Source organism: Salvelinus fontinalis, chromosome 24, assembly GCF_029448725.1.
Source record: "Salvelinus fontinalis isolate EN_2023a chromosome 24, ASM2944872v1, whole genome shotgun sequence".
Classification (NCBI taxonomy): Eukaryota; Metazoa; Chordata; class Actinopteri; order Salmoniformes; family Salmonidae; genus Salvelinus; species Salvelinus fontinalis.
Window position 1 is genome coordinate 26,996,549 of NC_074688.1, and position 16,567 is coordinate 27,013,115.

The 16,567-nt window shown below is 42.2% G+C and overlaps 1 protein-coding gene across 1 annotated transcript in view; it reads left to right on the forward strand.

Annotated features, from left to right (window-relative positions):
* Positions 1–7,950: 7,950 nt before the first annotated feature.
* LOC129822611 (trafficking regulator of GLUT4 1-like) overlaps positions 7,951–16,567 on the forward strand; it is a 34,130-nt gene continuing 25,513 nt past the window's right edge. The window contains exon 1 of the mRNA XM_055880979.1: positions 7,951–9,104. Within this exon, the coding sequence (XP_055736954.1) occupies positions 8,688–9,104 (417 nt within the window). The 5' untranslated portion in view covers positions 7,951–8,687. The remainder of the gene's footprint in view (positions 9,105–16,567) is intronic.

The window sequence follows — 16,567 nt, forward strand, 5'->3', positions numbered from 1 at the left end:
TAACCAACGGCTGCTACTGTATCTACATCACCTGCTAGTGAGGGTAACCTAAGGTTGCTACTGTATCTACATCACCTGCTAGTAAGGGTAACCTAAGGTTGCTACTGTATCTACATCACCTGCTAGTGAGGGTAACCTAAGGTTGTGTGTTCTATTTTCATCTTTGGGTGACTTCTTTTCACCCCAGTTATTTGTGTCTACGAGAGTCTGGCTGTGTGTGTAAAAGTACATATATGTGTGCAAACTTTCGTATGTGTGTATGTTTATACGTGCATGGATTTGTATGTGTATGTTGATGGAGGAGACAAACAGCTTAGAGAGTTTGATTATTAATATGCAGCAGCTTCAACTTTCCCTAATCGCCTGTGATTACTGCTGACTCACCATGAACACAACCTGGGACGGGCTTTAAATCAGCTGGGGCATAGCCATTCATTCCTTATCTAGTAGCTACAACCTGGGTGCTTTACAGTAGGCTACATTCTGCGACCCTACCAGTGTTGAGGGTCAAATTAAGTGTTTACTCATCCCAACCAGCGGAGGGCGATATTGTTACATAGGAGACATAGTTCAGTTGAGGAGGAGAATTGGCAGAGTTTCACAAATACTTGTGTATTCACAAATACACCATGGTCCTTACTGGTTTAATTGATATACTAAGTATGACAGACAATGAGCAATGTCGTACTCCACCCATTCCAATCCATTCAAATCAGTAAAAAAGGGGAAACCCTATTTAAACAAAAATCTTATATCATATAGCTCTGGTCAGTTGTGACCCGTCTTTTCTTTTTTACCTGTTTTGCATGTTATTTTGGCATTAATACGTGTCACATATCAGTTTGCAAACAATGGAAAAAAATGTAGTTAATAAAGCCACATACAAACATGGTCTCTTTTTTGCTTTCTTGAGTAAGGCAGCTCCAAAATGCAGGTGTTTCAGCCTCACTCAGTGCTTTCTGTGGTGGTGGGGCAGCCAGCAGAAAATACGGGCGTGGGGTTGGTAATGTTCTCCAGTTGCGCCGTCATAGGCTGTGTTCTGTCACTCATGGAGACACTACGTCACCACAAAATCTACAGGGAGAGCTCTAAAATTCAAGCCCCTTGGGTGCTGCTATAGAGTTACATTAGAAATGCCCATCCAAGAAGGCTCAAGGTCATTGGCCACAGATAAAATGACGTCAAATCACGTTATATCTACCGTAGCTTTGATTGGACTGATCATGTCAACATCATACTTTCAAAATCTTAGCTAGGAAGCTAGACAAGCAGTAATCACCATGAATCACTTCGACAATCTACTGGCATATCCTTTTCAATCCTTGTCATATGAAGAGAAATTATATATAAGACGTATTGGTGCTCATCGGCCATTGGACATAAACATTACACAACAAGTAAAAGGAGCAGGTTTCTGGCCACGGTAGAATAGTGTAGCGACCCGCACAGACAGCTGTGTGTTATGTGTTAGGCTAGTAGGTGGTTGTGTTGTACTGACCAGTACCCAGTGTTCGCGGGGTCCGACATGTCAATCAACCTGCTATCTGCCAATCACGGGAATGCCTGGAATGTTCTGATGCCGGGCATCCTGGCGGTTGGCGAAGTGGCGTGGAGGGGGGGTTGGGCAGGGGGATGGAGCATTGGAAGCTAAGACCAGGTTTAGCCTTTGTTCTCTCTCTTACGTCTGGGCTTCACAAGAGAAGGTCACGATTGGCTTGTGGGTTATCTTTCATTTATTTGGCGTGGGCTACAGCCAAACAGTAGCCTGTGTAAAGTTGGTTTAATAAACCGTCAATTCGTAAACTCAATCCTCTGTCTGGACAATTGTTCCTTTATGATCTAGTCAGGTCATTACAATAGATTCAAGGCATAATGTACAGACAAAGGTATGGTAGGATGTGAATACAGTGGAGGTAAACCTAGGCATTGAGTGACGATGAGAGAGGTATTGTCTCTAGAGACACCATTTAAACAAGGTGAGGTCACCACATGTGTGGGAGATGGAACAAAAAGGTTAGCTAAGGCATATTGAGCAGGGCTGGAGGCTCCACAGTGAAATAAGACAATAATCACTAACCAAAACAGCAATGGACAACGCATATTGACATTAGGGAGAGGCATGCGTAGCCGAGTGATTATAGGGTTCAGTGAGTAGTTAAGCTGGCTGGAGACACGGCGATTCAGACAGCTAGCGGGCCGGGGCTAGCAGGCTAGCAGAAGGGTCTCAGAGCGACGTCGCAACGGAAGAAGTCTGTTGTAGCCACCTTGTGCGGTTACGTTGGCAAACCTGTCGTGATGGATCCACAGGGCTCCGTGTAGTAAAAGTGTCCAGGCCAATTGGCAAAATATAAAACATCAAGCTTGGTTGTAGATTATGTACTTTTTTTATTTTTATGAATATAGCCTTTTATTCTTTCCATTAATCCATGGTATCAATATTGTTTTAAAGGGATTTTCACACACTTACAAAGTTTCTACCCTCAATAATGGGTTTCTACCCTCCATGGGGTGGCAGGTAGCCTAGTGGTTAGAGTGTTGGACTAGTAACTGAAATGTTGCAAGATCAAATCCCTGAACTGACAAGGTAAAAATATGATGTTCTACCCCTGAACAAGGCAGTTAACCCACTGTTCCTAGGCTGTCATTGTAAATAAGAATTTGTTCTTAACTGACTTGCCTAGCTAAATAAGTGTAGTCATTTCTCCGTATTTTGTTGCCACCATTACATTCCACTAGATGGAATTATTTCGATAGCATAGACCTCAGGGCTAAATACTGTACTATCAAAGTCTACTTCTGATATATCAACAACTACTCCAATAACAAAGTAACAAAGAGGATAATGAATTCACCAGTATGGAACAATGGCAGGACATTCTCCAATAGATTACTCCAACAGACGGCTTTCTAAAGCAGAGGCTTCTAGCTTTTATTCCAGCCCAGCACTAACATACCTGATTACACTAATCACGGTCGAGACTGAAGGCTTTGATTAGTTGATTATTGGAAACAGGGGGTGTTAGTGCTGGGCTGGGACAAAAGCCTGTCCACGCAGTTGCACACCAGGAGCATAGTTGGGGAAGTCTGCTTTAGATTTGGAGAACCCTGCTCTAAGTTAATGTGTTGACCGGATATGCTTTCTGATGGCCTGCATGTTAACATGAAGGATCACTTTTCTGTGAAAGGAATGATAGGTGATTGCAGTGTCTGAGTGATAGGGGCCACATACTGGTTAGTGATGGAGACACTCCCACAGTAACATGACAGACAGCACACCCACCCACCGACAGCTGTCTCCAGTAAGCTACGTACAGTAATATAATTGGGTAAATGTCTGAGAGACACGTGTGTGTGTGTGTGTGTGTGTGTGTGTGTGTGTGTGTGTGTGTGTGTGTGTGTGTGTGTGTGTGTGTGTGTGTGTGTGTGTGTGTGTGTGTGTGTGTGTGTGTGTGTGTGTGTGTGTGTGTGTTTGTTTGTGAGTAATACAGAGTGCTCAGGATGAGTAATGCCCCTGGGGTTTAGGAAACGGCTGAAGGTGGATTGCATAGCAAACAAACAAACATTTGACAATCTGGGGACATTTTGTTAGTCCCCACGAGGTCAAATGCTACTTCTAGGGGGTTTAGGGTTAAGGTTAGGATTAAGGGGTAAGAGTACGTGTTAAAGTTTAGGGTTAAGGAAAATATAATTTTGAATGGGACTGAATTGTGTGTCCCCACAAGGTTAGCTGTACAAGACTGTGTGTGCGTGTGCGTGTGTACAATATCAGCTCGATGGCATACAGAGAGCTCACTTTCATTCAGGGAATCCCCTATTCGTCATATCCTTTTCTCTGTACACTCAGAAAAAAGGGTTATTTGGTGTTCTTTATAGAACATTTAGATTTTTTGGGGGGGGGAGATTCAAGAACCCTTCACTAAAAAGGTTATATACAGTGCCTTCGGAAAGTATTCAGACCACTTGACTTTTTTTACAGCCTTATTCTAAAATGTATTAAATTGATCATTCGACACACAATAACCCATAATGACAAAGGAAATACAAGTTTTTAGATAATTTAGCACATGTATTTAAAAATGGAAATATCACATTTCCATAAGTATATGTGACCCTTTACTCAGTACTTTGTTGAAGCATCTTTGGCAGCGATTACAGCCTCGAGTCTTCTTGGGTATGACGCTACAAGCTTGGCACACCTGTAATCAGGGAGTTTGTTCCTATCTTTTCTGCAGATCCTTCTGCATTGTCTTGGGTGTGTGCTTGGTGTCATTATCCTGTTGGAAGGTGAACCTTTACCCCAGTCTGTGATCCTGAGCGCTCGGGAGCAGGTTTTCATCAAGGATCTCTCTGTACTTTGCTCCCTTCATCTTTGCCTCGATCCTGACTAGCCTCCCAGTCCCTGCCGCTGAAAAACATCCCCACAGCATGAAGCTGCCACTGCCATGCTTCGCCGTAAGGATGGTGCCAGGTTTCCTCCAGATGTGATGCTTGACATTCAGGCCAAAGAGTTCAATCTTGGTTTCATCAGACCAGAGAATCTTGTTTCTCATGGTCTGAGAGTCTTTAGGTGACTTTTGGCAAACTCCAAGCAGGCTGTCATGTGCCTTTTTCTGAGGAATAGCTTCCGTCTGGCCACTCTATCGTAAAGCCTGATTGGTGAAGTGCTGCAGAGATGGTTGTCCTTCTGGTAGGTTCTCCCATTTCCACATAGGAACTCTAGAGCTCTGTCAGAGTGACCATCGGGTTCTTGGTCACATCCCTGACCAATCAATCAATCAATCAATCAATCAATCAAATGTATATACTGTATATAGCCCTTCTTACATCAGCTGATGTCACAAAGTGCTGTACAGAAACCCAGCCTAAAACCCCAAACAGCAAGCAGTGCAGGTGTAGAAGCACGGCCAAGGCCCTTCTCCCCAGATTGCTCAGTTTGGCCCTGGCGGCCAGCTCTAGGAAGAGACTTGGTGGTTTCAAACTTATTCCATTTAAGAATGATGGGGGCCACTGTGTTCTTGGGGACCTTCAATGCTGCAGACATTTGTTGGTACCCTTCCCCTGATCTGTGCCTCGACACAATCCTGTCTCTGAGCTCTATGGACAATTCCTTCGACCTCATGGCTTGGTTTTTGCTCTGACATGCACTGTCAACTGTGGGACCTTATATTGACAGCTGTGTACCTTTCCATATCATGTCCAATCAATTGAATTTACCACAGGTGGACTCCAATCAAGTTGTAGAAACATCTCAAGGATGATCAATGGAAACAGGATGCACCTGAGCTCAATTTTGTGTCTCATAGTAAAGGGTCTGAATACTTATGTAAATAAGGTATTCATGTTTTTCATGAGTGAAAGTTTACAACGTAGGTGCACAGGTTGAGAGAAATTTGATTAATCAAGGTGACAGACATTTACACATTCAATACCACCTTGAACAACCTTGCCTGCATCTAGCTGATCTAGATTGTAATCATTAGTCCAACAGTTGCAAATTAGAGTTTCTATTGGACAAATTCAGGTATGTTTTCCCAGTTTCATTCCGTTTGCTTCCGTATAAGAAACTTTTTTTTCAACAGAATCGGCAGAAAGAATACACCCCTGATCACACGCAAACAAAAATTACCTTTCCAAGCCAAACCTTCATATCATAACCGCTAACCCCTACACACAGCCTGCATCGTTGTCACCATATTATCTAACGTCAAGTCAACATAGCTACTAGAACAAATGCGTTATTAAACCTGCTACAATAATTTAGTACAATGTACAGTTAGCATGCAGTTTAGCAGTTACATTTGCGGGCCCCGGTGGCAACAAATTTATATAACCAAAAGCTTACCTTGACCTGGAAGAGTTCCAGTGTTGGATAGCCATAGCCAGCTAGGTAACATAGTATCCCTCTCTGTTTGAGCCAGGTGTTTGAGTAGGCTAAACTAGCTAGCTGCATTCGCTAGCTAAGTAAGTGAAAGTGTAAGTGAAAATACAAAATATAACTATCTCTCTCTCCAACTGTTCAACTATTATCTTTCTCTCTCATTGAGTCAACTACTCCTCACCAGAATTGTATGTACTGCAGTTCTAGCTAGCTGTAGCTCATGCTTTCAGTACTAGATTCATTCTCTGATACTTTGATATGGTGGACAACATGTCAGTTCATGCTGCAAGAGCTCTGATAGGTAGGAGGACATCCTCCGGAAGTTGTCATAATTACTGTGTAAGTCTATGGAAGGGGTGAGAACCACGTGCCTCCTAGGTTTTGTAGTGAAGTCAGTGTACCCAGAGGAGAACGGAAAATATCTGTCCTCCGGCTACACCATGGTGCTACCCTACAGTGCTGTTGAAGCTACTGTCGACCTTCATTGCAAAACAGTGTGTTTTAATCAATTATTTGGTGACGTGAATATATTTAGTATAGTTTTATCTAAAAAGGATAACTTTTTAATGTTTCACTATTTTTATTTTTATTAAATTCACTGAGGGTCCTTTCCTTCCTCCTCTGAGGAGACTCCGCTGATGTCTGCATTGCATTTTGTCTACATTTTATGTTTTTGCTCATTTTTTCTTCTCTGCAACCAGTCACCCAACAACACATACTGTATTGGCGGTGGGTATCCCAGCGGCTAAGGAGTTGGACCTATGTCTGAAAGGTGGCCAGTTCAAATCCTGGGGCCGGGCACTGGAAAAAAACGGGCTGAATTGATCTGACAACTGGAGGGCTGATGGGTTCACATCCTCAAATCTCCATCCAGGGGCACTGCACTGCAGCTTGAACAAGTGCCCGTCTCAACTGTATGTGTGAGGTCTGCTGTTTGGAGGGTTGAGAACGGAGCAATACAATAAAGTTGTATTGTATAGTAAAGAAGTCAGCCAGAGTTGGCTTGGGCCATCATTCAAACAAAGACATGCCTTCCTGCCCACCAGTGCATATTTCAAAACTATGTTTGCATATAATGACAATACACTCACAAAGATATCCTGGTATTCTATTGTCCATTACTTAATTGTTTATTAAATTATATTGTTAGCTAAAAATATTACTATTTAATAGTAGTAGCCATAATTCATAAATGGCACCATGCAGGCTTCTGTATGGAACCATTTTGGTTCAGTGAAGAAGAACCTCTCCATGTATGAAGCAAGCGATATAACCCTTTTGGGTTCCATAAGGAACCTTTTTTTTCTAAGAGTTTAGGACACAAAAACAGACAACACCAACCTGCCCTTCAAGAACCTCACCTCTCATAGGTCCTCATTTTGGACCATAGCAGCAGAAAACATAGAGCTTTCACCTATTAAATGCGGTAAGACACATTTCAGTAGAATAGATTCAGTTGGACAACTGACTAGGTATCCCCCTTTCCCTTATCATTACATGTAGCACTTTACGGCTTTCTATACAGTACATATTATCAATCTAGTTAGAACTTTAAATGCTGTATCCGAAAAAAAATTACCCACTGTTTATAATCAGTCGATACAGAATGTGGATGGAAGCCTAAATTCACGTTTGAACTACAAAGTTTCTATGTCATTATCCACAAATTAAACCAACCCCCGTGGTAGGTTATTGATTTGGTATCAATTGACCAGTAGGCTATATCAGGTTCTTGATAAAGGGAGCCTAGTGGAAGACAGTTAACATTTCTACCACACCCTGTACACATGCTCAACCACGCGTGACCTCGGGACATTGAGTTAATCTACACAATGAAATTTAAGATCATCAATGCTATTTCGACAAATTAGAATAGTAAAAGTGGCCTATATTAGCCTATACTAGAAGAAGTGTTGATACGTCCCACGCGGGGATCAAAGCGCCAGAGAGATTACGCCCTATCTCTACTGCCACTGGCGCGCTTCCATAGTGGTGCTGATGTTGGGAAACACCGAAGGAGAGAAAGAAGGGGGAGGAGAGGGGGGGGGGGGGGGCGCCACACTGCTCTGCTACAAGTTCAACCCAGTGGCTCTGTCGCTGCAGCGTGAGAAACAGCCTTGACACACGGCCCGTTGCGGAACAACACACAGGACACAAACTCACTTTCTCTGTTTCTGGGCGTATATTTGAGAGAAAGTCATCTGTTTTCCGTCCATCTTTATTATTTTGAATGAAAAAGAAAAACGTTTATTTAGTAATATATAAAGCTGGTAATAATAGAGCATTGCGGTGGGGTTAAAAAGGCAGGCGACAGGCGCTTCACTGAATGATTTGTTCTTTGGCTCTGGCGTTATATATGAAGAGAGGGAGTGCACATTTCAGAGATCGCTTTCTGATAGCGAGTGTGGATTGAATGGAACTGCGGAATTGAGACGGGGGGCATTATTCTTGATTCTAGATGAAGAATGATACGCAAATCCAACGGGAAAATAACACTAACATGTTTTATCTCTAATTAAAAGGGGTTGATTTATAACGCATGTGGATGACATATCCTACCTAAATGGTGCATTAGTATACATATCATCTTGCCACGCAATTGGTTAAATTGGGTAGTCTTAGTCTTACAGTTTATTGTAACATCGAAAGAAATTGGAGAATTAATCTTGGCACGATTAAAATAAATCAAATGTATCAGGTAAAATAATGGGAATTTAGCACCACTCTAACCAGTCTTAGTACTTTACACGATTAGGCATTTATTTTTCCTCTATTGGAAACTAATTTAAATATTTGGAATTTTGAAGAAATGGCAATCAACACAGACACTGAATTCGAGAAATCTAAACTGGGAAAGAGCGGCGGCGCGCCCGCCAACGAGTCACAGGAGACGGAGAAACTTCTCAGCCTCGTAACCACGGAGCCTGCTGGCGGCAACCGTATGAAAATGTCCTCCTCATTTACCATCAACGTGGGGAGCGAAAATAACCTGGATGCGGACCAGAACGGCCACAGTGTGCCCTTTAGGTCGGGCTCTGCGGGGCACCTGGCCGCTGCCCCCCCCTCCCCGTCCCGGGTCAGTTTGAGTCGCAGTCGCACCTCTTCCATCGGGAACGCCGCGGTCCAAGAGGCGCAAAAGCCCAAAGACTATCTCATACTGGTCATATTGTCCTGCTTCTGCCCTTTCTGGCCCGTCAGCATTGTTGCTTTGGCATATTCAATTATGGTAAGTGGATATCATCGTCTGTCTAGGAAAGTGGGGTCTAAAAACACCTGTCGTTTCTTGTCAATTCACTGTTCATCATTGTCCATGTTGTATTTATACAGAAAACATTGGGGGATAAGGGAATCATAATTTGCAATTTCTTAATACATTAGATTTAGGTCTACGACCTTTTGCCACTACATCGTAGCCCTATAGCCCAGATTACCTGCTAGAAATGTAAAGGTAATTTCCGATGTTGCCAACATATGCAGTGTTTACTTTGAAAGCGGTCTCCGCTAACACGGGAACATTGCCTTAAAATGTCAATCTTGCTGTAACGCTGAATTTCCGCGATATGGATTGAATAGAGCCCTACATCTAAAACACTATTCAACAAATGATTTTATGATAAAGGGAAAAGTACTGTATATCAAGCACATTTCTGTTCCCAGTAACTGTCTTCAGCCTACCTTGTGTGGGGGGGGGGGGGGGGGCACACTCGATTACAGCCCTCCCTACTGCTTCATTCAGAAAAGATCTGCAGCATAGCTGCACTTCCTGTACAGGGTGCCATGATGTCCCAGCTAGACAATCATATGGCCGGTGTAGCCTTTGTTGCAGCAGATTTATCAACGAGTATGCTGACCAGATTGATATTGTTTTTAAGCAACAGTGTTTCTGGTTTCAATCTATGCATAAAGGGGGCGATTTGCAGGCCATTTACACTAGGAAGTTGCATCCTGCGGTGAAACATCAGAAGCCCTTTACTTTCAATGGAAGCAAAGCGAGATATCGTGACCAGAGTGACTAATCGAAGCTCACCACAGCTTCCAACCCCTACTGGATTGTCTGACAATGGCTGTTGATACGTAGCACTACCTAGCTTTCTTTCTAGCTTGTTAGCACCCACATGAGGGTGAGGCTAGGGTGAGTGTGTGAATGCTCATTGTGCAGCGTAAATGGCCGGTTAAGCCCTGACTTTGCAAATATTGAAAATATAAAAACGAGCTCACAGAAAAGTGGTCGTAAAGAAAAAAGAGCAATATTCTTACCTCAATTGATATCCAACTACAATATATTCTGTAGCAACATACAGTACCAGTCACACGTTTGGACACACCTACTCATTCAAGGGTTTCTCTTTAGTTTTTCTATTTTCTACATTGTAGAATAACAGTGAAGACATCAGAACTATGAAATAACACATGGAATCATGTAGTAACCAAAAAAGTGTTAAACAAATCAAAATATATTTTGTATTTGAGATTCTTCAAAGTAGCCACCCTTTGTCTTGATGACAGCTTTGCACAATTGGCATTCTCTCAACCAGCTTCATAAGGTACCTGGGATGCATTTCAATTAACAGGTGTGCCTTGTTAAAAGTTCATTTGTGGAATTTCTTTCCTTTGTAATGCATTTGAGCCAATCAGTTGTGTTGTGACAAAGTAGGGGTGGTATACAGAAGATAGCCCTATTTGGTAAAAGACCAAGTCCATATTATGGCAAGAACAGCTCAAATAAGTAAAGAGAAATGACAGTCCATCATTACTTTAAGAGATAAAGGTCAGTCAATACGGAAGATTTCAAGAATTCTGAAATGTTCTTCAAGTACAGTCGCAAAAAACATCAAGTGCTATGATGAAACTTGCTCTCATGAGGATCACCACAGGAAAAGAAGACCCAGATTTACTTCTGCTGCAGAGGATAAATTCATTAGAGTTCAAGTAACAGACACATCTCAACATAAACTGTTCAGAGGAGACTGCATGAATCAGGCCTTCATGGGCTGCTGCTAAAGGACACCAATAAGAGGAAGAGACTTGCTTGGGCCAAGAAACAGGAGCAATGGACATTAGACCGGTGGAAATCTGTCCTTTGGTCTGATGAGTCCAAATATGAGGTTTTTTGTTCCAACTGCCATGTCTTTATGACATGCAGAGTAGGTGAACGGATGATCTCTGCATGTGTGGTTCCCACCATGAAGCATGGAGGAGGGGGTGTGATGGTGTGGGGGTGCTTTGCTGGTGACACTGTCTGTGATTTATTTAGAATTCAAGGCACACTTAACCAGCATGGCTACTACAGTATTCTGCAGTGAACGCCATCCCATCTGGTTTACGTTTAGTGGGACAATCATTTGTTTTTCAACAGGACAATGATCCAAAACACATCTCCATGCTGTGTAAGGGCTATTTGACAAAGAAGAAGGGTGATGGTGCTGCATCAGATGACCTGGCCTCCACAATCACCCAACCTCAACCCAATTGAGATGGTTTGGGATGAGTTGGACTGCAGAGTGAAGGAAAAGCAGCCAACAAGTGCTCAGCATATGTGGGAGCTCCTGCGAAACTATTGAAAAAGCATTACTCGTGAAGTTGGTTGAGAGAATGCCAAGAGTGTGCAAAGCTGTCATCAAGCAAAGGGTGGCTACTTTGAAGAATCTAAAATACAAAATATATTTTGATTTGTTGAACACTTTTTTGGTTACTACATGAGTCCAGATGTGTTATTTCATAGTTTTGATGTCTTCACTATTATTCTACAATGTAGAAAATAGTAAAACTAAAGAGAAACCCTTGAATGAGTAGGCGTGTCCAAACCTTTGACTGGTACTGTAAATGGACAACAACATAATTTGGTGTTGTAACGCAAGCACAACAATAAGCGCATTCAGTCTGCTTAAATTCTGAGGGATCGTGAAAATTGGCATAAAAAATTGGCAAATTGACATGTCCATCACCCTCCAATTAATTGCATTCCAAAGTGGGTCGCAAATTTGACAACTGAGTTATTTTTACAATTAATTAAATAGCACATGGAGAGAGGCTAGGACTGTTCTAGTGACCGTATTACTGCCACACCAGCAGTCATGACCACAGTAAAATTTTATGTGATCGTTGAGTTATGATAATCTCCTCTTATGCACTCTGCCCCTGTGTTAGTACCCAACTCGCTAATGATTATCAGGTAACTATTGTCTCTCTAACATCTCTGACATCAATGCAAGTGCAATCGAAAATCACATCAAATACTTATCATCAAAGCAATACGGGCTTTTAAAACTCACCTCACTGTGATTGATCCAACCCAGTATCACAGGTTATTGTGAAATAGACACAAATTGCTGATTGGAATTTTTTTGACAGGCACACGAAAAGGTATATTTTTTCACAGTGCATTACAGTTTATTACACTGCATTACAATCATAGATAAAGACAGTAGGTTACTTAAGACAGAAACGACAGGAAGGAGGTTGGTCGGGGAGGATGGGTGGGCGTCTAATGCAAATGATTAGAGGGAGGTTGGGCGGGGGGAGGATGGGTAGGTGTATAACGCAAATGATTAGAGGGAGGTTGGGCGGGGGGAGGATGGGTAGGTGTATAACGCGAACGTCTAGCAACCCAAATGTTGTGTGTTCGACTCTCATCATGGATAACGTTTGCATTTTCACTAATTACTTTTGAGCTACTTTGGAACTACTTAGCATGTTAGTTAACCATTCCCCTAACTCTGCAGATTTTGTTGTGAGGATACAGAATCAATAGACCATTTATTTTGGTATTGCCCTCAGGTGGCCTGTTTCTGGTCTCAGGTTCAGGAATGGCTGAAAATGCATAGCATTGATCTAAAATTGACCCTAGAAATAGTACTGTTAGGAGATCTGGAGAGACCGGGTCAGTCAATTACTAATATACTAATACCCTTGGTAAAAGTATTTACCTTCAACTTGCAATCTGTGGATTCTATTCGATTTGATAGATTTAAATTGTACATTAAACATCACAGCATAGTTGAAAGATATGTGTTGCGTAGAAATCCGAAGTGGCCAGCAGAGATAGATGGGATGGGCTGAGGGAAGCTGAGGGTTGGGATGTGGAATTGGAGACAAGTGGGAGTGGAGTTGCTGTGCGGGAGATAGAATGATGGTCAAGGATAATTTTTTTTTTTAAAGTCAAAGTAAAACATAATAGAAAAGTACGTTTGAATGACACTGAGGGGCAGTGTTTTTACATCTAATTACAAGATTTGCCCGAGGCTGATGCCTTGCAAGTGTTTGTACACATGCATATACACACACTCTCATTCAAATAAACGCATACAAGAACACACACATACATGTAATAGTGCCAGACATTTTCCAGAGAATACATAGAGTCCCTAGTTGATTATCTATTTTATACCATGGCTATAGTTGAAAACATTTGCCACTAGAATGTGTTTATTTGCCAGTAGAAATGTGTTCAACATCCACTGAAGTAGCAAGCAAATTTACTAGATTTACAGTAGTTGGCATGGTAAACAAAAAAAACAGACTTTCTAGTTTAGCTAACCAAACCATCAGTCCTATCTTGCTATCATGGAAATCTAATTCAACAATACCAATACTGTTTTCAATTTGACTTAGCTTTCAAAAGCAGCTCAAACAAAACTTGTAAAAATGAACTATAGCCATTGAATTCTACAATGCAAATATACCGTGCGTTATGAGGAAATAATGCACGCTCTAGAATGCCCTTCAAGCCAAACAGAAAGGAGTATTCAACAATGCCATTGTAAAAGTAAGGGATAAACACAGACACACATGTACTTTACCTTGGAAATACTGGATGACGCAGCGGCACAAGGCGGAGCCGTGTCCCTTTGTGGAGTTCATTTTTCCAAGGTAATGTACACAACGGAGGCGTTTGCCACAGTTGGCAAAGAAAACAATATGAAAGCACACATTTACCGGTATAAATACTTTTTGTTGTTGATATTAAAATTTTTCATAGTTTCTCATCTTTTGGTTGCTAGAAACGCGATCCGTTCGTTCGATTAGTTCGATGTTTATGGAAACAACCCAGTCGTTCGTTCTTTATGTTCCGTTGTCATGTTCACTGGCAACGTTCTTATCCCTTGCTTTCTAGTTAGCCAGCTAGCTACGGCTAACACAGTTAATTCCTCTGGAGCCAGAATAACTGCAAAGTAGTTGTTTTCTATTGACATTCATTTGCATACATCCATAACAATGAACTGATAATGCCCGTTTATGCCTGGCATAGCTAGAAAAGTTCTCGTCGGGACACAGTTCATTACAAGGAGATTGCACTGAATACCAAACATTAGGCTAGAAGCTAGCTAAATAGTTTGTCGCAAGCAAACTTGCCAAGATGACACCCTAATTTTAAAAAATCAGTTGCTGAAAACAGCTGGTCAAACTATAAACGTGGGAGTTTTTTAAATTATTATTAATAATTTTTTTGATCGTTTTGGATTTTTTTCCCCCTTTTTCGTGGTATCCAATTGGTAGTTACAGTCTTGTCACATCGCTGCAACTCCCATACGGACTCGGGAGAGGCAAAGGTCGTGCGTCTTCCGAAACACAACCCAGCCAAGCTGCTTCTTGACACAACGCCCGCTTAACCCGGAAGCCAGCCGCACCAATGTGTCGGAGGAAACACTGTACACCTGGCAACCATGTCAGCCCCCGGCCCGCCACAGGAGTTGCTAGTGTGCGATGGGACAGGAACATCCCTGCCGGCCAAACCCTCCCCTAACCCGGACAACGCTGTGCAAAATGTGCGTCACCCCATGGGTCTCCCGGTCACGGCCGGCTGTGACAGAGCTTGGACTCAAACCAGAATCTCTAGTGGCACAGCTAGCACTGCGATGCCTTAGACCACTGCCCCACTCGGGAGGCCTATATGTGGGAGGATTTGACATCATAGCGCCACTTGCAACACTGTAGTAGGGACCAGAGAAATTCATGTTAATCACTCACCACGTTATGTCATCAGATGCTCCAAAAAAATATGGCTCTGCAAAAACAAATCAATGCTAGCAGCTTGTATGCAGCTTGTATGCAGCTTGTATGCAGCTTGTATGCGTGGAGGCCTGGAGATGCTTAAAGTGTTTATGTTAATTAACGATAAATTACCGTAAGACGAGCAATCTTTTGCATGACAATAACCGGCTGTCAAAATGTCATGACTGCCACAGCCCTAAGAGAGGCCCAGTGTAAGTAGGCTAAGGTGTTAAGCCTCGTGCACACCGGTTGCGTCAAACTGTATGCGTTCTGGCAGAAGTCCATTAATTTCAATGGGAGGCAGTCCGCACTGCTGTGACTCATCTGCCGGAGATACAGTGTGTGGCACTGCGTGCAGTGTGTCGCAGTCATTGGATTTTCCCAACTTCTGTGCATTGCTTTGCAGTGTGCTATCAAACACGAAAGTAGATAAACCACAGAAGAAATTGCTCATGTGTAGCGTGAATCTTTTTGTTGTGATGCGCCGAATGGATTGTGAATACTACGTCAAATTTACCATACAGCAATGTAATGATGCAACCTGTGTGCACACGGTGTTACAGTGGCCAACCTCTTGTTCTGGTCACAATCAATGCTGTGTTCGCGTGGCCAAAATAGTTTTAGAAAGGGTCACAAGACAGGGATGTCCTCTCTCCCCCCTCATGTTTGCACTGGCAGTTGAACCACCTGCAGAAAGAGTTAGACAAGGCCCAAACCCAACAGGTATCAGTATTGTTAAACATGAATATAAACTAAACTTATTTGCAGATGATCATCTGATATACCTGACCAATATTGAAAACTCAATGCCCCCCTCTCTAAAAATACTCTTTAAACCCCAGGAAATAAGATATACATTTATTTCCAAAAGCAATTTTGGACTGATCAATGTAGATATGTTCAAGTACATGCAACTTAAAAGTTTCATACCACTAAATTTAGTTTTGAAATCTTTTGGACATAAAAGCAATCTTGAGGGAATCCTATTTCAGTCATAAAATAATATTCATATGATAGGTAAGATAGACAAAACCTTGCAAAGAGCCTATCCAACTGACAATCTTTTAGAAAAAAATATAAACTATTGGAACCAAGACTTAAAAAGAACGGATATTGGCACAAGATGGAGGGATTGTTGGAACATAACTAACAAAATTACAGTTAACGTAAATGTATGCTAAATCCAGTATAAACGAATGTAACAGTATTGCTTCCGTCCCTCTCCTCACCCCTACCTGGGCTCGAACCAGGGACCCTCTGCACACATAGACAACAGCCACCCTCGAAGCATCGTTACCCATCGCTCCACAAAAGCCACGGCCCTTGCAGAGCAAGGGGAACAACAACTTCAAGGTCTCAGAGCGAGTGACATCACGGATTGAAATGCTATTCGCGCGCACCCCACTAACTAGCTAGCTATTTCACATCGGTTACACAAAGGTATACAATTTATTATACAAGAGACAAAATTCACAAACTCTACAGCACGGCAGAGTCATGTCTTATGTGTAAAACTAACAATGATTCAATAATCCATGCCTTCTGGAATGCTATAAAGTCCAAAAGTTATGAGCGGAGTAAGAAAGTTGGCTGTCAGAAGCATTACAATGTAAATTTACTTTTAATCCATCTGTCTGCATATTTCAAGACATGGCATATGAGGGTGCAGCAAGATACCCGATTGGTTGGAAGATACTT